This window comes from Pinus tabuliformis, chromosome 4_2 (assembly GCF_031772625.1).
Source record: "Pinus tabuliformis cultivar Carrire ecotype Pingquan chromosome 4_2, CPIR1, whole genome shotgun sequence".
Taxonomy (NCBI): Eukaryota; Viridiplantae; Streptophyta; class Pinopsida; order Pinales; family Pinaceae; genus Pinus; species Pinus tabuliformis.
In genome coordinates this window covers 275,769,163-275,787,858 of record NC_142304.1, presented here as the reverse complement: position 1 = coordinate 275,787,858, position 18,696 = coordinate 275,769,163, and the positions used below count along the sequence as shown (strand labels likewise).

Below are 18,696 nucleotides of genomic sequence, written 5' to 3'. Positions count from 1 at the left end.
GACGCTCCCGCCCGAGTCGCGTATTGGGAGCGGGTTCGAGGGGGGGGGCGCTCCCCCACAACTCTGATCTTGACAGTCTAGGGTTTCCATGGATTAGAGGATGGAATCTTATGGTTTACAAATGCCAATCCTAGATCTAGGGACTTGATGTCATATACAACTCATCATCCTTATTTATTCATATTTGATGTATGCCCTAGATTGCATGCAAGCCCTAGAGACCAAGGGTTTAGGGTTTCTATGAGGGAACATGTCAACTTAGGATTAGGGTTTCTCATGACTCATCTAGGGTTTACAATCCTAGACATCAACAACTTTCAATAATGAAATCAACATACCCTAGAATCATATCCAACCATCTCTTGATAGACAAATAAACATACTATACATACCTGATGATTACAGACCTCTGTACTTTATGATCAAAAAGGCTGTTACAGGGCCTTCCACTGTGTCCCATACTCTTCTGACTGCTTTGCAAGAGTGAAGACTTCAGACTTGCAACTTTTGTCTTTAACATTATTCAGGATATTCTCACTGTAGGTGCTACTACTATAGCAGACCTCTTTCTCCTTTGAGATAGAGACAATCTGAAAGAGACTTGTCATATAATTACTAGTGCAAGAGTATCTCCTTTCACTGCTTGAAGCTTGAAACTGTATGCCTTTTCTTCTTACTTGTTATAATGCGAGAGGATCTCCTCTTACCTGGATGCCTGTAGCTTATATGTCTGGGCTTCTTCTAATGTGAACAATCAGAGCCATAATATATATGAAGCTTTCTTATTGAAGACTGGGCCCTATGACTAGGGCTTATCCTTACTCTTAAAAGATCTTAAGTGACCCTTTCGATAGTGCCTCTTCACAAGCTCAACAATGATTTCAAAATTCTTGACACAAGATAATATTACAATAGTTCCTCCAAAGCAAGTGTTCTAGACATACCTCAACATCAAAGGAGGAGATTCTACAAGTCAGCTCATTGATGTTAGGTTTAGATTGTGTATAAATATGCTCAGGACATTGAATCAAAACTCGTCTTCCTTCATGGAACCTATAACACTGTAGGTATGCATCATATTGCCAATTCGACTTATATGCACAGGTCTTTTGATTTCTTAAGATACATTTGTAAAGGAAGTCTTGGCTCCCTTCTTTCCAATGGACTGAAGTTACTCTTCTATCTCGGACTTGCTAGATCTTTTGCTTCCAATAGGCCTAATACCTATTCATATAATTTGGACTTGAGTTCCTATTATGCACAGGTATATAAGATGGGTTTTGGTCCTCTTGTAATAGGACTTATGCTCAGAACAACCCTTCAATGAAACCTGAGATTTTTACCTCAGAATTTCAGACCTTTGACAGTGGTTTTAATGAAGACTTTATGCTCAAGATTGCAAGGAGACTATGCTCCTTTTCTAGGTTTATTGGAGATGCCAATAAGTAGGTCTTTTGATGCCTTATTTGCATGAACTTCAAACCAATTGAATTACTGAACCTCACAAATTCAGATCTTTTAATGAAAATATTAGACCTTGTAAGGTCATAGTTTTAAAATTCGGTCGTTTTGAAACCGAAACGGCCGAGTTGATCCGTTTCGTTGCCCTCAGAAGTGACTCGGTAGAAGAAACTGTTCGTTTGGCCGAGTCAGCCATGACTCGGCCGAGTCATTGAATGACTCGGTCGAGTCATGGCTGACTCGGCCAACTCGGCCGTTTCCATACTGACTCGGCCAAGTCACAGACTGTGGCCCTTAACTCCAGTAAAACAGCGATTTAACAATTTTTTAATGATTTTTTAAGGTGTTTGCTGATTGGTTTGGACTCCAATGTGTTTTATGAATTAGTTAAATGTTATTTGGGTTCCATTTCCCCCTCCCAAACCCTATTTAATACACTCAAATGCTTTGTACTATTGATATGCTATTCAAATTTCATGGTAATGTTAAATTCTTAAAGTAAAAGTGACATTCTCCTTAATCTTCATTTTCATCCTTTTACTTAAATTTTTAACATTACCATGAAATGACTCAGGATGTTTGAGAGTGGTTTCAGCCTCATTGGATTTCATATGGAGAAAGTAGAATTTTAGATTTCATTCAAAATCCAGCAGACTTATCAGTTTTTCAAAATTTCAGGATTGGAGGATTGCAATGTTTCCATTGAATCTTGTCATATATTAGGGTATGGAACTCGTATTTAATCAAGAGCACCAATCCCTCTATGTACCTTGATGTTAGTGACATTGGTTGTCAAACTCCTATGGGATTTCGCTCCCAAACCAGGAGCTTCTGAAAATGTCGCTCCCGCTCCTTTTCGCTCTCGCTTCGCTCTCGCTCCCCACTTTCGCTCCTGCTCCCAAGTAACACTGAGCCATATGATGTTGGCAACTCTAGCAGTAGCCACTAGCTAGTAGTACTGGTCACAGACTTTTGTTGTAGAGGCCATTTATAGCCTCCTTGGTTATGTGTTTTTGTTTTGATCTCTATATCATCACCGTGTATGTATTGGACAATGCACTGGGTGCCATTTTGAAATAATGGATATATTCATGAGCCTACTTTGATCATATGTTGTCTTCTATCTATATTCTAATGCTGTGTGTTTGGAAACATGAATGAAAATCTTTAAAATTATGTGTTTTTATAAAAAATAAATATTTAATGTATTTTTTACAACGACCGAGTCATTGAAATCGAGCCGGCTGAGTCGATCCCGAGTCGGAGTCGACCCTTGGCCGAGTCGGAGTCGGAGTCGGAGTTTTAAAACTATGTGTAAGGTCACCCTAGACCCTCGTTATCCTTGTGAGAATATTCGGCCTTCCTGGGCTTCTTAGATTTGATTTTCGGTCCTCCAAACATAAAAACAAATTCGCTGATCTACAAGGAGTATGATAATTGAGTTATGTAAACATACCAGAGATTTGGACTTTTGAGGTTGCACAGAAATTCAGATCCTTCTAGAGTGATCACAGAATAAGAAAAGATGCTCAGAACTTTGATCTCCAACTAGATAGATTTGGCCTTGAGTGAGCTTTCTTCCTTGGTATTCATCCTTTGAAGATAATGCCTCTATCCTTCAAAATTTTCTTTGTTGACTAGACATAGAGTTGCGGTCATATTACAGTGGTTAGGGCTTTTTATATTGCCCAGAATTCTGATCTTTTTCCTCTAGTAGCTCAGTGCTAGATTGAAGCCTTTCTTGAGATAAATTGGAGCCAAGGATATCTTCTTATCTGCCCTTTCTTCGAAGCCCTCGCTCTGATACCATGTTGAGAAATCTAGGGCATTCATTAGGGTTAGATTATTAATTGATTTCTCTAAATATTGACACTTACTTGTGATACATTATTACATTATCATCATCATTAGTATGTTCTTTCATCAAGATAAATGCTAAAAACATGAAGATCACAATGCTAATAGTAAAGACACCAGAGATAGGCTCCAAGCTAGGGCAAAATTCCTCAAAGGGGAAAACCCTGAGAACTCCTCCTTATAGAATTTATTTCAATGAAGACTTCCAAGACCAAGACACTAGACCATCTCATCAAATACCAGGCCGACCACCCATAACATTTATCTCACCAATCTGCCATGTTTCTAGAATAATTTGACCAATGGAAACCCTAACTTCTCACAGAAAATTCACATGGTCATCGAACAAAGAGAGAGACTCCTTTTCTTTGCTTCCCTCCAACCTTTTCCAAGAACCCTCACATCATATTTAGCCATAGAGTAAATCACCGAAAGATAGATCCGAATTATATGTCAAATGAGGTCGAGTCCTCTTCTTTTATAGGCTTTCAAGTGGGTGCTCAAGCCTATCCTAGGCAGACTTCAAGGGGCTAGCTGACCCAGTCAAGTTGGTGGTTCCTAGACTTTTCCATAACGTAAAAATATTCTTTACATTGGTACATGAACCCTCCAAGGGACTTTACATTATTGTGTTTACTTTGAGTCAAGACTAAACCCCTAGAGAACACAATGGTTGCTGGACCTATGACCAATGACCATGGGCAGGAAAGCCATTCTCAAAATAAATAATTTTTCGTTCACAAAAATATTTTTTTTTTCTTTTATTTGACAATTACAATAATAATTACATCAAGTTATGGTTCAAACACAATTATGAAGACCGAAACTAGTTACAACTTTCAACAAAGAGTGGGTTGGGTTTTCATCCAACTCACAAAAAGGAAACCCTAGGGTTTTCGTCTTGGGGCTTGATGAAAGCTGAGAACCTCTTTCTCAAACCTCTCCAATAAGAAAATTGATCAACTCCAAGATGTCCCAAATGATTTGCTTCCTCTCCTTTTACATATCTAATGGATCCCTCTCCAACCTTCTAGAAGAACTTTATTTTATTATTTTATTCCCATTCTAGAATATTCTCCCCTTTACTTTATTTAAGTGACTTTAATTTTATTTTACTTAAGTCAATTTTCTCCTTATGGAATTTTTCTTCAGTTAAGCATTTTCCCCTTTTTTTATTTAATTAGTGACTAATTAAAGTCACTTTTAATCTTGGAAAATGGCAATTCTGCCTCTACAATCCTTCTGTCCGCTAAAGGTCACTTTTCACCATCCCATCTTGTAGATCTCTTTGCTTTGGTACTGACGAGGTATTACACTAAGGTGTTTCAAGAAATATTCCTCCCAAAATGGCAACTTAACCGTATTTAATTAAGATATGTTCAATAGTAACCCCGTTTTACGGGAATTGTCGGAATGCAGCAAAACCAAGAATAAGTTGTGCGGAATTAACCTTGATGATGAAATATGCCAAGTGAAATTCGTTGGACCCATAAAACTCCTTCAAAACCCTTCGGGCCCACTGATAACAAGATCTCGCTCTTGTGACCAAGCTGTCACCAACCTTGGATTGCCCTGGAAATCCATTCTCGCCGCATTATAAGGGAAATTGAAAATGGGGACATTACAATCATTGTGAACAAAATTAAGAGATGATGAGGCTCTTTGGCTCATCGTCAGCCTTTTTGGGCTCTGCGTCAGCTTTTGGAGCCTCTCTGTCAGCCACTAGACCCTCCTCGTCTCACCTGTTGGCCCTCTCTGGCTCTGCGTAGCTCCTAGTTGCCTCTGTGTGGCCTCTAGCTGGCTTTGTGTCCCTCTCTCGGCTCTGCGTTGATCCTCCTGGCACTAACTCTACCTCTCTGCTATGTATTCACTGCTCCTTAGTTGCAACTTATATCACTCACTCAATTTCCTCCGCAAACCCTGCCCCAGAAAATTGAGTTGTTGATATCTTTTGGTGTGTTCTCCAGTTGACCCTCAAGCCTCCTCTTATACTTTTCTTGTTGGTCCATCAACAGTTGAGATTAAATCTTTAATCAAAGACTAAGATTACATTTGTCTTAATCCATAACTTTTGGACCATTCTAACCCTGTTTTATATTATTACCCATTAATATTTTATTTTTCCTAAGTTTAGACTTAGGAACTCCTTTAAAAATAAATTATTTTAATATCTCCCAAACTGGTTAGATTCTGCCCAAACCCTTTCTGGGTCTTGGAGATCTCATGTGCTTTAGCCTCTCCACCAATTTTCGTGGCTAGAGCACATCCTATGCTACCCCAAATCAACAGAATGAAGTATCCATGTAGATAATTAGGAAGAGACAACCACAAGTTCATGACCTACTTACTTGCCTCTGTCTTTGTCATCTTGTGGCTTTTTAGATTTTGTCAACTTTCTTCTTTATCATATTAGGTACATTAATATTATGCATCTAAAGAGGATGGACTATTTGATCCATCTTCTTTCTCATGTATGCATGTTCTTCATGATCGAGTTTCATGCAGTATGCACATATCATCTTCTCTTTCTTTGTTTTCCCAGTTTTAGGGTTGGAGGACACCTATCTAGATTTTGGATTGCACTCCTTCATCTGGTCTTGGTGTTTCTTTCCTTTGAAGTGATGTTTTAGTTTGCTACTAGTCTTTCTTTTGTCATTTGTTATTCTGTAGCAAGAGCATGTGCCTTTGTTGTCTTTAGGGAACCCATTTGAGCAAGCTTATCTTGCTCATGGTTGAGAGAGGCAACAACATCTAGGGAAGGAATTTTGCAAGTAGCTTCAAATATGGATTTTATTGTAGAAACAAAAACTAAGTATTTAAGACCCAATTTGGATAGAATTGAGAGAATGAGTTGCTCTTCCTTCTTGTCTATGCCACATACTTTGAGTTGAAGCAATAGTGACCTAAGCTTGGCGAAGAAATCCTGGACAGTGTGGACGTTTCTTGGCTCAAACTAATGAGCTCATTCTCCAACTGATGTCCTTGCAACACAACCTGTTTACTGAAGAGTCCTTCCAGCTTGGTCAAGACTTCATTCCATGTTTTTGTAGATTTGAAGTGGAATACGAGGTCAAGAGAAATAAAGGGACATACAAATCCCTCCGTGTTTACAATGGCTTAGCCACTAAACCCTTGCAATTACATTTATATTTGGTCCATATCACTGGTATAACCTTTAGATTGACCATATTACACAAACATATAACATTCCCACATGAATATATACTCCAACAGAATCCAAAAAGAAGGCGTTGACAGACTCGATCCGTTTCTCTAATGCTAAAATTTACAATAAAATTCACTTCTTGTTTTAACCAGTGTTTTAAAAATCGGCCGGTTTGAACCTGCAATTGGTCAAACCCGCTGGTTCACTAGCCGACTGGGTCAAACTAGTAGAAAAATCAGGGTCGACCCCTCCCTTCACCCAGAAACCACAAAAACTGCTGCTAATCGGCCAGTTTAGGGCGGAACTGACCGATTTATGGTCAAACCGGCTGGTTCCGTCCTAAACTAACTAGCTAGTTGCCAAGGCCATGGAGGGCCCAAGCAATGCAATTTAGGAAGCTTCTAGGGTGTTTTGGAGGGAAAATAAGGGTTGTTTCCCTCCAAAAACACCCTCTCCAAGCCTTTAAAAGGAGTTTGTCCCTCTCATTTGTCTCACACATCTCATTTGGAGTTTTTGTGAGTTTGATTGGGATCTTGGAGAGTGATGAGTTTTTGTTGGAGTAGTCATCTTGGAGGCTTGGGGTTGGAGCTATTTTGGAGATAGTTTGGAGCTGTTAGTGGAGTTGGCATCTTCAAGAGGAGGCTAAGGAAGCTAGTTTACATTTCCAGGCAAGGATTTTCACTTGAAAAATTCCTCGTTTGACTATTGTCCATGTATTAGAATTTTTTATGTGTTCTATCATCTATGCTATCAAATCTCTAGTTCTATGCTATCAAATTTTGTAGGCTACATGTGCGTTTGTTTTCCAAAATTTAGCTTTGGTTTTCCATGTTTCTTAGTTGCAATTTTTTTTTAAATTGCAGATTTCCTTGCAATTTTTAATTATTTCAAGCCAACATGGCTTCAAAAGCCAAGGACAATGCATGGGCTCATTGTGATTTGATTGATGGAAAAATGATATGCAAATTTTGCCATAAACCTATTGGAGGTGGGGGTATTCTCAGATTGAAACAACACTTGGTTGGGATAATAGGCCAAGTAAAGCCACGTGAAGCACCAAATGAAGTGTGAGGTCTTATTAGGGCAGAATACCTTTCCAAGTTTGGAAAGTTTGAGGAGAATAAGGGTAGGGAGAAGGCCATCCAAGATGACATTGCAAGGAAGAGGGAATTATTAGAAGCCATGAAAGAGAGTGGGTATGATGATTATGAGATTCATGGCTCCTCTTCTATCCCTTCCACCAATGACCCCTTTCACTATGTTCCTCCTGCTTTTGGCCAACAATCAAAAGGAACAAAGAGAACAAACATCTAGAGTAATTTCTCATCCTTTGCCAACATTTCCTCTTCTAATCCCACTTCTTACCAACCAAGTCGTGAACCCAATTTGAATCAATACACTGCTAGATGGTGGTATGATGTAGATATCCCATTTATTGATGCTCGCTCACCTTATTACCAAGCTATGTGGGACTCTGTTATAGTTGCAGGAAAGGGCTTCAATGGCCCTAGTATGCATGACTTGAGGGGAGCTCTTTTGCAAAAATAAATTTCTTCCATTGATGAGTTCTTGGCTGAGTATAGAGATTCATGGTTCAAAACAGGTTGTTCCATCATGTCAAATGGATGGACCGATGGAAGGAACCATGTTTTTGAGATCAGTTGATGCATTTGATAAGGTGAAGGATGCAACCCTTCTATTTGAGATTTTGGATGACATTATTCAGGAAGCGGGGGAGCAAAATGTTGTGCAAGTCATCACCGATAATGCCTCAAACTATGTTCTTGCTAGAAAGATGCTTGAGTCTAAATATAGGACCATATTTTCGACTCCATGTGCTGTGCACTGCATAGACCTCATGTTTGAGGACATAGGCAAATTGGAGTGGGTAAAAAACACTGTAGATCATGCCAAGTGCATTACAAAATACATTTACATCCACTCATGGGTATTGAGCCTAATGAGGAAAAACATTGGGGGCAAAGAGCTTGTTAGGCTTGCAATGATGAGATTTGCAACTCACTTCCTCATGTTGCAATGTCTCAGTGCTCAATAGAAAAACCTACATAAAATGTTTTCTTTTGATGATTGGACTGAATCTTAGTGGGCTCATAGACAAGATGGCAATGACACCAAAAAGAAAGTGTTTGACCATTATTTTTGGAATATGTCTGCAGAGCTTACCGAGTCCCTTTATTAAGGTGATAAGGATGGTGGATGGGGAAAAATTGGCCATGGGCTACATTTATGAGGCTATGGATTAGGCAAAGGAGCAGATATGGGCAACTTACAGGGACATGTTAGCTAAATATAGCCATATATGGGAGATCATTGATAACAGATGGAACAATCAGCTCCATCATCCTATACATGCAACTGGGTATTTTTTGAACCCAAAGTATCATTATAAAGCTCGGCTAGGAGATCTACAGGGTGGGGAGGTCAGAGCTGGATTGATTGATTGCTTGGAGCACATGGTCCCTATCCATGTAGACTAGTGGGAAATACATAGACAACTTACTCTTTTTAGTATGGCAGCTGGTACTTTTGGAAAAAACTTGGCAAAGATGGCAAGAGATGTGGATCAACGAGGTAAGCAATTCCAATTTCCAATTTGTTTTTCTTTTCAAGTTAAATTGTTTACAAATTTACAATTCAAATTATCTATAAATACTTGTAATTTGTAAATAAGTAAAGAAATGAACTAAGTTACTAATTAATGTTTTTTTCTTTGCAACACATTGGTGGGAGTCATTTGGCAGGCAATGTCCTCAATTGAAAAACTTTACAATTAGACTCCTCAACCAAACTTGCAGTGCTTAAGGTTGTGAGCGCAATTGGTCTGTTTTTGAGCGCATACACATGAAGAAGAGAAACTGTTTGGAACAAAAACGGTTAAATGATCTTGTCTTCGTGCAATACAACCTTCAACTAAGGCGGAACCAAATGATGAACAAAACACCTGATCTAGATCCCATTGTGTTGGACGATATTGATCCAACATCAAAATGGGTGGAGAAGGCTGAAAATCCTTTGTTTGATGCTAATACATGGCATTAGCGGGGGATGAAGCAAATTTGGTGGCACCATCAGAACCAGGATCAGTAGCCACATCAAGGAAAGGCAAACAACCAATGGAAGGCACTAGTCATGCAACTCGACCAACTCGTGCTTCCATTAGGTCCACTTCTATTGTTATTGGTGGCAGTGCTACTAAGGTTGCAGATGAGGCTGAGGCATCCTCAGACTCTGAACCAGATGATGTCTATGTAGCTCCTGCTGATGATGATGATCATGTGTCTAGTAGTGGTGATGAATTTGATGATTGATCATGTGTAGACTCTAGAGTCTAGACTTGTAGTCTTGTAGTAGGCCAATGGCCTCATAGTTTGTAGCATTATTTTTGGACTTTATAGGCCATTTAGAGCCTCATTGGTTATGTATTTTGTTGATGATATGTATTACACGGTGCCATTTTGATATATTCACCTTTACATGGTATATAAAATTATAAATGAGCAAACTTTGCATATTTTGTCTCTATTAGCTTGGAATCATGGTTTTAAATCTTAAAAATATTTTTTTTCATTAAAAATTAATTATTTAATATATATTTTTAAAAACCGGTTCATTTACACCTGACCAGTCCTGGTTTGACCGGTTCGTGTTTGAAACTAGTTTATTAAGTGAACCGGTCCGGTCACCGGTTCCGTTTTTTAAAACTATGGTTTTAACTTCTATTTATTTTCCATTCTTTATCTTAGAAAGTGGACAAATCTGATCATTTGGGAGAGTTTTTGAAGAAGAAATTGAGTTAAGTGCACTTTTCTTTTATTCTTTTACTCAGTAAATCAATTAGAAACAATGTTTCTCATTTCCAATCTGGTAGTGAGATTTGACTCTTGTTTTAAAATAACATTGATTCTCCAAAATATCATTGCAGGCATTTATTCTGTGGCAACAAATAATGATGGATGAAACAAATGATCTGAAAATCTGTTCATCCACGAGTGTTAGTAAATATGAGCAACATCTGAATCCTTTATTTTCTTATTCTAGAAATATGAAGATGTAATTTGAAATATCAGGCCCATAGTTTTGACCGCTTTTATGAGCATTAAAGATATACATTTCAGATCTAAAAAAATTCACCAGTCACTTGTAACTATGAAATATGTTAGCCGCAATGGTTAGCTTAATTGGTTTCACCATCTGCCCAAGGCTTGTAGTCAATAGGGAGGCCAGAGGGGACAGGTTTAAATACAGTTGAGTCCCTTGGTGTTAACAGCTGCTATTGTGGCTGGTAGTTGAGCCTCCCTCCATCTGGATACTCCAGGGAAGTGGCAGGGATCTCATGAGGTTTTCCTAAGAAAAAACTATTAAAATGTGGTAAATGATTAACTGATTCTATCTTGTTCTTATTAATATTCATATATTTTATTTCTAATGATTAGTGCATGTATTGTTTTGGGTTTACCACAAATCGTAATTGTTTATATGTAATAATTTTGCGTTAATTGCCAAAGGCATTTATTGGTATTCTCATCGTGTTCTGTGCATTCATTAATGTGGTAATGGTTCTTGCAAACATGTGGATACCTTAAAAGGGTGGCTATAGACACTACGTCCTGGCTCTTTGTTCACATGTTTTTGCCAGGACATCAATGTTACCATAAGTAACATTTTACAGCATATGATTTTACTGTTGTCCATGGTATGCTTACATCAAGGAAATTCGGGTAGCATTGTTTCATTGAATTTATGAATAGTCATATTACGTGCAGGTGTAATATTTTACTTCTTGATTCCAGGCAAGGCTTGTTGGTGGGAAGGCAATTCCTTCAATTGTTACTGCAGATGCAGTTGTTGGGGGGTTGATGTGTCTTGAGGTGTACAAAATCCTGCAAGAGAAGCCTTTGGAGGATTATAGGCATTCATATTTTAACCTGTCTTTGCCAATGTTTGTATCTGCTCACCCAATTAAGGCGGTAGAGAATACGGTAAGACTTTGTCATTGGTTTATTTGTTTGGTAAAGGATTACTTGTTCTTCTTTATAGTTCTGTGAACTAGTTTTTTAACTTCTACCTTTTGGTCATATTGTTTTGAGTCCCATGACTTGCCACAAATAATGAGGAAGTATGAAACTGACATTTCTGTTACATTGAAAAATCCACTTTTGCCTTTTGCACATCTTGGAATCAAAACCTCTAAAGAATGAAATTCTGTTGGTGCAAAATCGTCCTTTACATCATAGCAAGTGCATGTTAATGGATATCTTTGAACAATGTGCTCTCTTTAGAATAAAAAACTCAGACAGAGTATTGCCATGATATATCTTGGTAATCTGTAGTATAATGCAGTTGAATTTATCTTACCCTAGTCAAGCATGGGGAAGGTGCTTGATGGAAATTTCAATGTGAATCCTTTCTATCAATAATCAAGTCCCTTCCATTTTCCACTGTGATGGTGGCAGCTGGCCCTCGGATGATATAATAAATCACCAAACATTGTGAATAGTGTAAGAATGATTCATTTTAGTGAGCTTTGTTTAGATCTTGGCAATTTTTGCCATGGTTGTTGATTTTGTCTGTGATTGAATATTCTTGATTTACATTGAATGCTGTTTCAGTAATGTTTTCCTAGATTCTTTCTTTGGTTGATTAGATTATTTATATCTTGCAAGGCCATTTACAATTTATATTTCCATGCACAACTGGATATTTCATAGTGCATTGACATCATTTACAAGTGTAGAACTGTCATTGCTAGCCAAAAAGAATAGAACGTTACAAGTTTGTACTCATTGAGGAGGGAAGGAAGCTTTTGGATGCCGTCAATTATCATGCTTTTGTTGTTGAGAAGTTAGGGACGTATAAATTATTTTGAATAGATAACATGTAAGATTTTTTAGAATTAATTTTCATTGTTATGGATGGGTCTCTTGACAGTTTGCAGGACAACATCCTGAAAGACAACTTTATATATGTAGAAATAGGGAGTGATATTAGTGTACAATGCAAGTGGGAATGCAACTTCTCAGATTGTAGGGTTGACTGGTGATTCATTCATACAATTGGATACCTTGATCGAAAGATAAGAGTATGGCTGTCTTCAAACCTCTTGTATAACTGAAACTGAGATGGCCAATTCTACTTGATGTTAGTCACCATTTTGTTTGTGATCAAAGGTCACATGTTCTTGGCTCGCTAATTTGAGGATCCATGACTTTGCCATATATATCATCAGTACTAATACAAAATAATGAATGAAAGTGGACTGTTGATTACTTGATAGCATTAATCCCTTTCAATGTTATTTTACCCTAGTGTAGTCACTAGATAGTAGTGTTTTAAAAACTGGCGGCCGGTTTGAACCGGTAACCAGTCAAACCGTCCGGTTCACTAGCCAATCAAGTCGAACTGGCAGAAAAACCCGGTTTGACCTTTCCCTTCACCAAAATATTAGAAAAACCGGTCCTAATCGGCTAGTCTATGGTCAAACCGGCTGGTTCCATCATAAATTGACCAGTTTATTGCTAGGGCAGCTATAAAACCCACACAATGCATTTTTGTGAGTTTTGATGCTGTTTTGAGGGAAATTTGGGGTTGTTTTTCTCAAAAAATAGTCTCTCCAGGAAAAACATGCCTACTCTCTCATTTTCCTGACACATCTCAACCCTAGCATTGTTGGCAATTAATGGTAATGTTAAATTCATCCTTTTACTTAAATTTTTAACATTACCATGAAATGACTTAGGATGTTTGAGAGTGGTTTCGACTTCATTGGATTTCATATGGAGAAACTAGAATTTTAGATTTCACTCAAAATTCAGCAGACTTAATGGTTTTCAGGATTTCATGGTTTGGGGGTTTGCAATGTTTCCATTTGATTCTATCATGCGTGAGGGTATGAGATTGGCATTTGATCAAGAGAATGAAGCCCTTTAAGAACCTTGATGTTGGTGGTATTGATTGTTGAACTTTGTTGATGTTGGTGGTATTGATTGTTGAACTCCTCTACCATGGCCTTAACAAGAATGCACCCTTCACTTAAAGGAAAACCACTGGTTAGGCATGCTAATGCTTTTCTACCACATTATAAGGTTGAGGAGATGAACCCTTCACTCAAACCAAAATCATTGGTTAGGCATGTTAAACCTTTTCAATTTCTATCATGTTTTAAGGTTGAGCAATCCAAGGCTGAAGACTTTGAGCTAGATGATGTTTATGTATCCCTTGTTGATAATGTTTATGTATTTCTAGTAGTGTTGAATCAATGATGAGTTTCATGAGTGACCATGTTGATTAGTGATTTGTAGTTTTGATGTCTATTTATGCTACTACTACTAAAGTTGTAGAGGAGTTTTAGGAGTCCTCAAACTCTGACCCATATTATTTATGTAGCCCATATTGATGATCTCTTTTCTAGTAGTGGTGATGAGTTTGATCACGATGAGGAGTGATCATGTTGTTGATCACTGATATGTAGACTTGTAGTAGGTCAGTGACCTCATAGCTTAGAGCATTGTTTTCGGACTCTAGAGGCCATTTAGAGCCTCATTGATTATGTATTTTGTTGCTGATATGTATTGCACTTGATGCCATTTTGATATATTCACCTTTACATGGTATATAGATGAACAAACCTTGCATATTTTGTCTCTATTTGTTTGGAATCATGGTTTTAAATCTTAAAAATAGCTTTATTTATTAAAAACTAATTATTTCATGTATTTTTTTAAAGACCAGTTCATTTAGACGTGACCAGCGCCGGTTTGAAACCCGGTTTATTAGGTGGACCGGTCTGGTCACTGGTTTTAGTTTTTAAAACTATGCTAGATAGTAAAGTGAATATCAATGTTGCAAACATCGACATCATGATAAAATTGGCAAGGGACTGTAAAACCAAGAAATCATAAAAATTGAGAAAATATTGGTAAAAATCAGCGAACATTGGTAAAATGAAGATACCACCAAAATATCAGTAAAAATTGGCAGACATTGGCTTGGGCAAATACTTGCAATTTCGTCATTTTTTTCATGATAAAATCAGGATGTTTTCAACACTTGTGAATATTGTGAAAAAGATGGTTTACATTAAAAGGTTATTTTATCCCAATACAAGACATGGATAATAACAAATGTTGTTGAGCACTTGAAGGAAAGGCGACATCCCATTAAAAGGGATAGTTCTATGTCAACATGACGTAATAAATAGTAGTAGGTATAGAAGTAGAAACAATCTAACTTATTGTGAGGTTTGGTTGATTAGCCAAACGACATAAACACTACTAACTTTGCTTGTGGACTTGAGATGCAGTGGCTATGGAACCACCCATAATCAAGAATCTAAATTAAAGAATGCAAATAAAAGTAGTAAAATCATAATTTTGTAGGAAGGTATCACTATGCTCATTGTTGATTAATTGACTAATCCCTCTAAGCAATATTAGTCTAAAGCAATACGAATATAGGTGACTACTGGAGAGATTTGGGAAATGGGAAAGAAAGCCATGCGAAGGTATGCCATGAATCTCTCCTTAGAGCAATGATGCAAAAAGAAACTAAGTAAGATTAATTCCCCATGTGCTTAAAAGTGCTCAATCAAACAACAAGGTCACTGAAATAAACAAAGCACATGCACAATACACCAACAACCCCTCATAAGTGTAACTTAGGTGAGTATGTGGTGCGGGAGATGGGTTTTGGTAATTTATAAGCCATATTAGGAATCTATTTTCAAAATGATCCTCCCAAGAAGTGAGAATGGGAAAACCTAGTGCGCGCCCCTTCCCCTGCCCAACCCAACAACACAAAGAAAATAGAAAGAGAAGACTATGCAGCTTGCTTCAGAGAAGAAGCCATTCACAACCCCCATAGACCTCATAAATGATGAAATCTGCTCTCCATAAAAGGTTCGGTGAAGATGTTTAGAATCTACTTTGTTATTGGATGGTATGTCAGAGTCTCAAGCCAATGACCTATCGATGAATAAGCTCCCAAATTAAGTGCATTTGAATCTCAATATGCTTGGTTGGTTGCTAGTGAACTGGATTTTTTGAGATTTAAATGGTACTTTGATTCTATGTTTTAAATACGAGCATGGTACAAACCTAAATAGGTCAAACCGATTGGTTGGATATGGTGTGGAAGTTAACTGGGAAATGAACAAAACTAAAGGGCAGGTTTGTATTGGTTTGGTAACCCCATAGCAGGAAACTTTTCTCCTACATTTGACAACCAACTAGGCAGCTAGACAACCAACATCCCTAATCACCCTCCATTCGTTGATGATATGCCATATATCTCTACTACTTGCACCAACCATTTGCTTCTCACCTATCTGGCATGAGCAGATGGACGAAGGTGGGTTGCCATTCGAAAGGTACTTTGATCATTTTGTAATTTGGTTCTTATACTTGTTTGTTTTGGGCATTTAGTACCAGTGTTGAAAATATCAGTATCGGAAAAATATCGACGAGGGTCTTGAAAACAACTTTTCGGCAATATTAACGAAAATATCGACAAACATAAAAAGTGCATAATATATTAATTTTTTATTTTTATTTTTATTTTTATTTTTTATTTATTTATTTATTTTTTTTTTTTTTTTTTTTCCAGGTTTCTAAACATATAAAGCAATAACAACATGATAAACACATTGGCACATAAATATGAAGAAGACACTGATATATATATGATGTAGTGGGTGTAAAGTAAAAATGATACATCAAAGGTAATATGAAATCCCGCTGATCCTTGATAATTGTCCAATCAAGGACTCAAATGTGGAGAACCAATACAAAATAACATCACATATATAAAAATATGTCATCATCATGAGTTATATGTAGCAAAACAAATAAAACTAGCAACTAGCTATTTGAGATCAGTGCCTCTCCCCCTTTTATGGGAAAACATGATGGGTTGCTTTGTAGCCCTGCCCCTAACAGTAGAAGGCCCTGAGCCTGCACCTAATGTCAAATAATGATTGTTAGGCACAGAACTGTGCTCTCTTATATCCATGGCAGATGGTGTTGACGATGACGCTCCCACAGTCTCCTCCTCTTCCTCTTGCTCCTCCTCCTCGTGTTGCTCCTCCCTCGAGTCCTCCTCCTCTTGCTACCCTTGTATTAATGGTTCCTCCTCTAACCATGTAGGATACTCATTTAAGATGGGCACCTTAGACTCCACCCTGCACTGGGACAGTACATGAATATTGTCTAAGGAAATGGCATTTGGATCCATTGGTTTCTCTATTTGGTTCACTCGAAGTCGGAGATTGTAATGCACTTACACTAAATCATTGAGGCGTGGGAACTCCAACCTGCAAGAGTGTCAAAAAAACTAATGATTCTTGACTCTTGGCACTCGAGGGTCATAAATTAAAATTACAATAAATGTAATTGCTCAACTGAAGCCTGAAGCTAAAAGTTGTACCTATTGCGCTTTTTGAGTGTATTTTCTCAAATACACTCCAATTGCACCCACACCCTAAAGAGCCACAAGTTTGACTTAGGATTCTTATGGCCAATTTCTGTGAATTTGGCGCCCTTGCACCATAGCTTTGCCACCAAATTTGTACAAGAAAATAAAGAAAGAAAAATGTAAAAAAGTTAAAACATAATTAAACTTTCAAATAAAAATAATTGAATTTAAAAAATTTAGAATTATAAATAAGTAAATTCTAAATTGAAAATTCTAATGAGTTATGACTTGTCACTTATGTGGCATGAAGAGGGTCCTTTCCCGAATAGCATTATCAAAGCCAAATAGGCCAGCACAATTTTGATAAAACTGTATCTCATGATTGATCTTGCTATGAAGCTCAGGATCAGGTACCATCCTATGAATACAGGAATGGAGCCCTTCGATCACCTCGCCATCAAAATCAACTCTGCATTTGTATGAAAATGTGGGGTTGAGGAAGATTGCTGCTGCATGAATGGGTCGATGAAGCATCCTTGTCCATCGACTATCAATCACATCCCATAACATCATCTGTCTATTAAGCCCAAAATAACCAGTGTTTGCATAATAAGCACGAATGACCTCCTTGGCCCTTTCCATGGTCTCATACAAATAAGCCATTGCAGGCTTCTCCCCCTCTACCAATCTCAGAACCTTTACTATAGGTTCACTAACTAAGCACACTTTTTCTACTCCTTGCCAAAATGTGTTAATGTACACCATTCTTGCAATGGCTCTCCCATTCTGTCTCCTGCTATATCTACAATCACACCACTCATTAGAAACAAACATTGGCTTCAACTCAAACAAGCATTGAAGCAAAGAATGAAGAGTAATAAAGTTGGTGGCAAAATGTGTGATTGCAGGACACTGCAACTCCTTGTTTCTAGTATATCTCCTCATGAGGCTAAGAACGAAAGCATGGTTTTATATAAACTTGGGGACTCTCCTAGCCATATCAATCACCTCCTTGATGAAGGAGAGTTTCCCCTTATCCTCAAGCAACAAATCAATACAATGTGCTGCACATGGAATCCAAAACAATGTGCGATGCCTCTCTATAAGCATCTTGCAGACATCCACATAATTAACTGCATTATCTGTTATGACTTGCACCACATTCTGCACACTAATCTCCTGGACGAACCCATCTAATAACTCACATATCAATGTTGCATCTTTTATATGTGCGGATGCATCCACTGATTTAATAAACATGGTGCCTTTAGGACAATGTACCAAGAAATTTAGAATGGTACTACCCTTCCTATTTGTCCAACCATCAGGCATCATTGTTCGTCCATACACCTCCCATGTCTGTTTCAACTCCGCCAATCTAGAGTTGATGTCCTGCTTTTTTGCTTGAAGGATTGGCCCTTGCAATTCCTCATATGTAGTACTTTGGTACCCTGGGCCCACAATAGCAATAACATCACACATTGGCTGCCAAAATGGATTGCTTTTGGTGGTGCTGAGGGGTAAGCCGCTCTAGAAAAGACACCTCCCCATAAAGAACAAGGCCTGTTGTATAAAAGGAAAAGTAAAAAAATAATGTTAGTTATTAATGCAAAGAATGCTTGATTTACATTTAGTAAGATTGCCACACACATAATGTTGTAGAGTCTAAAACAACTATCAACCTTTTAAATAGTTAAACATGACCTAAACAATGTTTTGATCAAGTGAGATTAGTTGCACTAGGTCTAATTTTCTATCGATAAGACACCAAATATTATCAGATT

The 18,696-nt window shown here is 37.7% G+C and overlaps 1 protein-coding gene across 1 annotated transcript in view; it reads left to right on the top strand.

The window, feature by feature from the left end:
* LOC149169055 (uncharacterized) overlaps positions 1-18,696 on the top strand; it is a 541,452-nt gene that overhangs the window by 379,249 nt on the left and 143,507 nt on the right. Inside the window, exon 11 of the mRNA XM_089428542.1 lies at positions 11,296-11,484. Within this exon, the coding sequence (XP_089284668.1) occupies positions 11,296-11,484 (189 nt within the window). The remainder of the gene's footprint in view (positions 1-11,295; positions 11,485-18,696) is intronic.